This window comes from Coregonus clupeaformis, chromosome 14 (genome assembly GCF_020615455.1).
Source record: "Coregonus clupeaformis isolate EN_2021a chromosome 14, ASM2061545v1, whole genome shotgun sequence".
Classification (NCBI taxonomy): domain Eukaryota; kingdom Metazoa; phylum Chordata; class Actinopteri; order Salmoniformes; family Salmonidae; genus Coregonus; species Coregonus clupeaformis.
Genome location: NC_059205.1, coordinates 46996335 through 47004567, shown reverse-complemented (window position 1 = coordinate 47004567; position 8233 = coordinate 46996335). Strand labels below are relative to the sequence as shown.

The window sequence follows — 8233 nt, the reverse complement described above, 5'->3', positions numbered from 1 at the left end:
AATAAAGTAGTTATCAGCAAAGTCAGAGCTTGAAAGGAAGGGGGAGTCAAGTGCAAGTGTTGGTTCAGTATTTTTACATTTGTTTTACTCTTTAGTATGTACAGTATCAGTATCATACAAACATGATGTAAGTTATGTGGCCATTATTTTCAGAAATGTGTACAATTGGGATGTAATAATGACATTGTTTTGTTTGAGTTGCGTAAAGGTTTGTCATGGTTTTCAGAGTTTTCAGAAAACAAACCATGGACAGTATCATGTCCTAATATTGATTACTTGTGTGTGTCAGCATTCATGTTTGAAGGCATGTATTTTATTAAAAGCTTCATTTTAAATTACAGTATATACAACATACACTTTAAACTTCTAACAAGCAGTAAGAAATAACCTTGTCTTGCTTCGCTGAATGATCATGCCTGCTGCCCTTTGGGCAGTTAAAAACAGTGACCATTAAATATTAAAATACAACAACATGCGTTGGGACAACATGGGAGACATTTTGAGAAATAAAAACACAAACAGAGCAACAGAGATTATACAGTGCAAAACACAATGGCCCTGTAGACTGATCTACAATCCACTAAGACATAAAATGTATATATTTTTTATCTTTTATACAAAAAAGTGCTCGTCCCTTTATTATATATATCACTACTTGTCTGCTTTTAATATGCAAATATAACATCGTAGGTCACCTGGTGACCGTTGTCCCATGCGTACAGCTTTTTGTCCTTGGGGTTGTAGTCGATTTGCGTCATGTACGTGTAGTTGTTTGTGAACGGTATTCTGGGGATCATCTGGGTGTGTGTGTGCGTATCGAAGGCATAGGATATATTGGCGTGGGTGCGTTCGTAGTTGTCCACCGCATACAAGACGCCACAAATGACAAAGGAGTTTCCGTAGAAGTGTCTCCTCAGGCTCGTTCTGAACGTATTCTGGAGGCTGAGGTCGGTCGGGTTCACACGGCTTAGGATGATTACTTCATGATGGAAGCCCTCCTCATCCAGCGCAGGGTACACTAACCACAGGCCGCTCTCATCCACCGCAAAGTCGATGTCCGAGTGTCCACGCCACCTCCAGGAGGCGTCCTCCTCCTCTAACACGGCGTCGTGCAGCGTCGTCCAGGCCGCCACATAGAGCAGACGCAGGTCGAACTTGATGATGTCACGGGAGAAGGCGCGGTTGTAATAGAAAGCTCCGTTGTACACCACGTGGCCTGTGCCGATCCAGTTGTACGGTAGCTTGTAGGAGTTGGTGAAGTGTCCTGACAGGAAACATTCGACAAGCGAAATAAGAGAGTATTCAATACTGAGAAGCACACATTGCACAAATCAAATACCACCATTATATTAATCTATTGCCATGTCTGTCTTGTAATCTTGGCACCCAGAACCAAAGCAGTTACTTGGTTTTGAGACTATTCTATTGTGAAAATACCTTGTTTGAAGTTGTCCATGTCGTGGAATTCTAGTAGGTGGTTACCATAGTAGTAGTTGGTGACATAGATTACATTTCCGTTGCCCTTTGGGTCCTTCATCCAGGCCCCTTCCTTCCGGCCGTAGGTGTTATGGGTCACTGGGTCCGAGATGGTGGCCAGAGTGTCTTTGCACATGCCTGTAAGTAAACATACAGAGATAAAGACATTTACATTTACGTCATTTAGCAGACGCTCTTATCCAGAGCGACTTACAGTTAGTGCATACATTATTCTTTTTTATATATATATTTTTATATATTTTCATACTGGCCCCCCGTGGGAATCGAACCCACAACCCTGGCGTTGCAAACGCCATGCTCTACCAACTGAGCTACCTCCCTGCCGGCCATTCCCTCCCCGCCGGCCATTCCCTCCCCTACCCTGGGCCAATTGTGCGCCGCCCCATTGGTCTCACGGTTGCGGCCAGCTACAGCAGAGCCTGGATTCGAACCAGGATCTCTAGTGGCACAGCTAGCACTGCGATGCAGTGCCTTAGGCCACTAGGGAGACATCATCTGTACTCCCCTCAAGTATTTAAAGATCGAACAAATAACACTCTTTCCCTCCCGAAAAGATCAATGTGGTGTATAATGCAAATCATGCCTTTTTCAGCATCAAATTCGAATTTCACTTTGGAAAATCAAACACCTGATCAGCCAAATATATTTTTTACCCGGGACTTTAGGGGTCGCCGAGGGGAACTCTGAGGGGCCCTCTGTCCAGCTGATGCGATGCTTGGGTTTGGGCGCAACCGTCACCTTGCTGGGTGGGGCTGTGATGCTGTTGACCTGTCGCACCGCAGTGGTTGGGGACGAGGTCAAAATAGACAAGGTTTCAGGTTTCCTAGTGGTCGCTGGTTGAGTGGTGCTTGTGGTTGTCGCAACCATTGTAGTAGTGGTGGTTGCTGTGGTCATAGTTGTGGTTGGAATGGGGGTGGTCGGGATGGACACAGTGGTTGATGGTGTCTCGGTAGCTCTAGGGGCAGATGTAGTGGGATTCCCTTGGGGACTAGAGGCTGTTTTGGGGGCACGAGTGGCCTGGTGGTCTGGGTTCCCCTTCCTGTCTTGGGATGCTGGTGTCGGGGGGCCTGCTACAGGTCTGGGCTGGGTGGGTCTCAGGAGCTGGTCATCGATGAGCAGGTCCATGGAACCATCACCGCTCAGGGCTTCGTCTGCTGCTGGTGGTGAATGAGCAGCACAAAGGGTTAAGCAGCATCTACAATTCACCAATTTACTCAAGAAGCCTCTCCAATATCATATTAAACCCCAGAACAAAACATGTCTATAAGCCCAGCACCAATATAGAGACCCCCAAAAATAAGCTGTCGACAACACAAAAATCCCTGGGAAGATGTGCTGTATGTTCTGAACTGGATGGACTACTGCTATGTTAGTTATTCTAGTATATGTCCAGTATTTTAATGGACTTACTGAGCTCCTCAGCGGCTCCATCGTTTACCGTGTTGGCCTTGTAGAAGGTCACTCCTCTGATGACCATGCCGTTGGTTCCCACCTTGCCTTTCAGGGGCCACTGGGGCTCCTCCCTCCTCTTCAGCATGGGCCTGGTGGCCCTCTGGCCCTTGGCCCCCACGTAGCGCTCCTCATACTTCTTCTATAGGAGGATCCAATCACAAAGGACCAAATGTTACCATTGTGTTATTGTAAAGCTTTTAGTGAGACAACTGTACTACATACTATACCTGTTGAATTGTAATTACAATAAGTTCTTAGTAACCATTTGTTGCATGGCAGTAAAGTTGTCCATTTTAAATTGTAATATTAGGCTAGAGAACCAAATGCTATGGTTTTGAGCATATTGGTTTTATGAAAATGTATGCAGTCGAGGTTCAAAGTAAGACAGTAATTTATTGTCATAAATTGTTTTCTGAGCTGTCTGGAAACTGTTGTAGTCTAGAAACCAGACCAGTTTTGATCCCGCCACGCTGTATTAAAGACGCTGCCAGGCTACTGGTTACCTTAATGTCTCGCCAATGTTTCCAAAGAGACTGACTGCCTTGGTTAGCATAGACTGTGTGTGTGTGTGTGTGTGTCTTACCTCTGTGTTAGCATAAGCTGCAGCTGTATCCTTCTGCAGGGACGGCTCCAGCTCAGTCAGACGTTTTCTCTTTTCCATCCTCTGGTGGGCTCTTCTCTCCTTCTCTCTCTCCTTCTCTCTCTCCTTTTCCTCACTAGAGGGGCTCCTCACACTCACTTTCTCCTTCTCTGTGTGGTCACAAGAAAAGGTCTGGACACCCACAGAGACAAAGCAAAATGGTGAGAAGCCAGGACCATATCCATAGACTCTAAGGCAGGGATCTTCAACTAGATTTAACCGCGGGCTGATTTTTTTATTGAGCAGATGGTCAGGGGGCTGGAGCATAATTACAAATAATTTGTAGGATGCAAATTGACTACAAGGAGCCCAAACATATATCATATTTGACTAAAACATAATATGTTCAAACCTTGCTTACATTTGTATACGATCACATATATCTCGTTATTATACGTAGGAATACTTTGGAACAGATTTCCAAAATTAAAATCACTTGGAGCTGATTTGCTGGTGTTTTTACAGTCTTTTATGGCCAAATATAATTCCCCACAGGCCAAATTCGGCCCGCAGGCCGGCAGTTATGTAAGCTATGACTGCCCATTGTGAAATGCCTACGAGTGTCAGTATACAAACCTTTTCTATATTGTCAACCCGGTTGAGGAGTTTGGTTGTAATTGAGTGCAACTTTAATAGATCCATCCCGTAAAACGCTCCCTCCAGTAACTCCATTACTGTTGAGAGCTGTAAGAGAAAGAGATCAGAATCATGGCAGTACATTTTAGATAACGTACACTGTACATGTTGTAGTCCTGTCTCATGCTGCATTCAATCACAGATGATCTGGACATTTCATTCAGATCAAATAAAGTTTGAGGAAATATTCCATTGGAAAGGGACCTGGGTAACTCTTTGTTTTACAAAGATGATGGGTTATTTTATGATGGACCAATGTAGTGTTTTTGCCCTTAGAGGTATGCGCTTGTGTTTTACCTTGATGTCATCTTTCCCGGCCTCCTGCAGCTTCTTGAATCTGTAATCTCCCTCACAGGGATTCAGAGCGGAGGGTGGGGCTATACACGCACACTTTTTACAATTGGGCCCTGATGTCACAGTCTCCACTGTGTAAAAGTCTTCAGCCTTGGCGGCACCCTCCTCTATCCGCCGGCAGGCACTTCTGCTCAGCGGTCTGACAACACATTTACAGCGACAGTCAGAGCCTTCCGACAGCGTTTTCACTTTGTCATAATCTCCCAGAAGCTACAATGGAGAAGAGATGGGTAGAGCATGGGTAGTCCACCAACGAGGAGCACAGCATTTCACAATTCACACAGACACAAAGCATTGACACACACATGCATTGGTGCAGTTCAGTGGAGGCTGGTGGAAGGAGATATAGAAGGACAGGCTCATTGTAATGGCTGGAATGGAATAAATGGAACGGAGTCAAATGTGGTTTCCATATGTTTGATGTGTTTGATACCGTTCTATTTGTTCCATTCCAGCCACTACAATGAGCCCATCCTCCTATAGTTCCTCCCACCAGCCTCCTCTGGTGCAGTTACTTATAGGATGGATCAACATAGCATATTAATGAGAATGCAAATATTTATCTCCACATTGGAAAAACTACCATCTCATCTCTACAATACCAAATACTCTATGCACATTGCACATTGAAAATGGTTTCATGACTAAGAATCGACTAATGTAGAACAAGTACTGGTTTTTAAAAACATTTTGGTCTTACAAACATATTTCACATTTAGGAGAAAATGTAAAAACTAAAGTAATTAAAACAACCACCTTCAACATATCGGTTTGCCCATGCTTTATGGTTCATAGCAAAACGCCAATACTGACTATAATGACAATGCTCGGTGTGCATGCGTAATTATGCATGACAAGTGCTCAACATAATAGGTAACCTTTTCCAAGGCCAGTATTCATAGACTATGAAGTATAAATTAGTAATATTCTAAACTAAACGGCATTATAATGCTTGGGGAAATTACATTATTCTTCCTCAGGTTCTTCTCATTAACTGTCGCACCTGGCTTTAGATAGCCTAATTTTACGCACATCCTATACCTATCTAATAAATCCTGTTACAAATCCCAAGCAAGGTCTTCAATACCTGAGTTAAAACGTTCTCCTGATTGTCCATCTCATCATCCAGAAGTGGTCCGTCGGTCTGTTCTAGTTCCTCTTTTATTCCATTCTCCATTACATCGCTGAATGCGACTGGTGCCCAATTGAGAGCGACCGCACACCACAACAAGAGCAATATCTGCAACCTAGATGTCATCTCCTAAATTACCAGGTGCACAATTGATAAATTGCTAATAAAAAAAATATGTATTTGAAACTCTGCAGCGAATGTAAAAAATAATAAAGTAGTTTGAAATATCCACAAAGTTATAATAAGAAGATGTCCATGATCAAAACAATCTGTGATCTCGCAGTGGAAATTAATCCGGAATGTATTTAGAGTCCTCTCAGGTGAAGATTATTGTGTTGCCCTCGTTGTAAGTGATAGGTATGATGCCTATTGATGGTTGGAGGTGAATGAACAGGCAAGTGAACGTTCTAATGGTTGGTTATGGATAGGTGGGACGGACTTTACCATATTGGATACAGGGTGCAGTCTGTCTCACAGATTGGTGTGAAACAATAATGTTGCAAGAGATGAAACAATACGTTTTCGTAACTAATATTTGGTCATTCATGTTCTTTCTTCTTAACTGTATAGTTTTATAAATGCATCTTCTGACCCTTGGGAAATGTTTGCTATAGAATTCCTATTTTATGGACTTCAGAATGAAGACAAATCATAAAAGCTCATAAATCGGGACACTTTGAGAATAGACTATTTGTGGTTGAAATGAAGAGAAAATGTGAGACCAAACCTTACCCGATAGCGCCATCTAGGGGGTATTTCTGTCATCATCTGTAATGTGATGGACATTATTCTCCCACCATTCCAGCAATGTGGGAATTAAGATAAATGAGTATTATCCTTTATATATTCTTTAGAGTGACCGGCCATAATACAGAGTGTATTTCATAATAATGTTCATTTCCCTCACAAAGTGGATACTGTCATAATTGTTCAGCAGTTATTTACTGGTCTTGATACCCAGGCCACAGGTCTTGCAATTGTTCCTTAGACCAGTAGGTTGCCTGTAAGCAAACTTTTCTCATGCACAATATTGTACTCTAATGCCTTACTTGCAACATACTTTTGATTATCTTGTCCACCATTGTTCCTGTACCCAAGAAAGCAAAGGTAACTGAACTAAATGACTATCGCCCCGTAGCACTCACTTCGGTCATCATGAAGTGCTTTGAGAGACTAGTTAAGGGTCATATCACCTCCACCTTACCTGACACCCTAGACCCACTTCAATTTGCTTACCGCCCCAATAGATCCACAGACGATAAAAACGCCATCACACTGCACACTGCCCTATCCCATCTGGACAAGAGGAATACCTACGTCAGAATGCTGTCCATTGACTAAAGCTCAGCCTTCAACACCATAGTACCCTCCAAGCTCATCATTAAGCTCCGGACCCTGGTTCTGAACCCCGCCATGTGCAACTGGGTCCTGGACTTCCTGACGGGCCGCCCCCAGGTGGTGAAGGTAGTTAACAACACTTCCACTTCGCTGATACTCAACACAGGGGCCTCACAAGGGTGCGTGCACAGCCCCCTCCTGCACTCCCTGTTCACCCATGACTGCGTGGCCACGTACGCCTCCAACTCAATCATCAAGTTTGCAGACGACACAACAGTAGTAGGCCTGATTACCAACAATGACGAGACAGCCTACAGGGAGGTGAGGGCCCTGGCAGAGTGGTGCCAGGAAAATAACCTCTCCCTCAATGTTAACAAAACAAAGGAGCTGATCGTGGACTTCAGGAAACAGCAGAGGGAGCACGCCCCTATCCACATCGATGGGACCGTAGTAGAGAAGGTGGAAAGCTTCAAGTTCCTCGGCATACACGTCACTGACGATCTGAAATGGTCCACCCACACAGACAGTGTGGTGAAGAAGGCACAACAGCGCCTCTTCAACATCAGGAGGCTGAAGAAATTAGGCTCAGAATCTTTTACAGATGCACAATTGAGAGCATCCTGTCGGGCTGTATCACCGCCTGGTACGGCAACTGCACCGCACGCAACCGCAGGGCTCTCCAGAGGGTGGTGCGATCTGCCCAACGCATCACTGGAGGCACACTGCCTGCCCTCCAGGACACCTACAGCACCCGATGTCATAGGAAGGCCAAAAATATCATCAAGGACATCAACCACCTGAGCCACGGCCTGTTCACCCCACTATCATCCAGAAGGTGAGGTCAGTACAGGTGCATCAAAGCTGGGACCGAGAGACTGAAAAACAGCTTCTATCTCAAGGCCATCAGACTGTTAAATAGCCATCACTAGCTGTCTACCACCCGGCTACTCAACCCTGCACATTAGAGGATGCTGCCCTATATACAGTGGGGGAAAAAGTATTTAGTCAGCCACCAATTGTGCAAGTTCTCCCACTTAAAAAGATGAGAGAGGCCTGTAATTTTCATCATAGGTACACGTCAACTATGACAGACAAAATGATAAAAACATTTCCAGAAAATCACATTGTAGGATTTTTTATGAATTTATTTGAAAATTATGGTGGAAAATAAGTATTTGGTCAAT

At 44.2% G+C, this 8233-nt stretch overlaps 1 protein-coding gene across 3 annotated transcripts; it reads right to left on the bottom strand.

The window, feature by feature from the left end:
* Window positions 1-291: 291 nt before the first annotated feature.
* On the bottom strand, window positions 292-6087 carry LOC121580811 (olfactomedin-like protein 2B). 3 transcript variants are annotated; one of them, XM_041895859.1, is made up of 8 exons: window positions 5667-6087; window positions 4523-4789; window positions 4166-4273; window positions 3533-3721; window positions 2908-3088; window positions 2151-2654; window positions 1438-1614; window positions 292-1264 (listed from the first exon to the last, which is right to left on the bottom strand). In XM_041895859.1, exons 1-8 carry the CDS (start codon window positions 5835-5837, stop codon window positions 666-668), a joined length of 2196 nt encoding a protein of 731 aa, XP_041751793.1. In that variant the 5' UTR covers window positions 5838-6087; the 3' UTR covers window positions 292-665. The 3 variants fall into 3 exon arrangements, with proteins under 3 accessions (XP_041751793.1, XP_041751794.1, XP_041751795.1); XM_041895860.1 differs by having other exon boundaries at window positions 2151-2651; XM_041895861.1 differs by having other exon boundaries at window positions 2908-3085.
* Window positions 6088-8233: the final 2146 nt, after the last annotated feature.

What these genes read in the sequence shown, in the direction of transcription:
- LOC121580811 (XM_041895859.1), bottom strand. Translation starts at nt 5,837, where the DNA reads ATGACATCTAGGTTGCAGATATTGCTCTTGTTGTGGTGTGCGGTCGCT. An exon ending in CAGCTTATGCTAACACAGAG is followed by an intron (nt 3,089 to 3,532) that starts GTAAGACACACA and finishes ATCCTCCTATAG; the next exon opens with AAGAAGTATGAGGAGCGCTA. An exon ending in CATGGACAACTTCAAACAAG is followed by an intron (nt 1,265 to 1,437) that starts GTATTTTCACAA and finishes GTTTCCTGTCAG; the next exon opens with GACACTTCACCAACTCCTAC.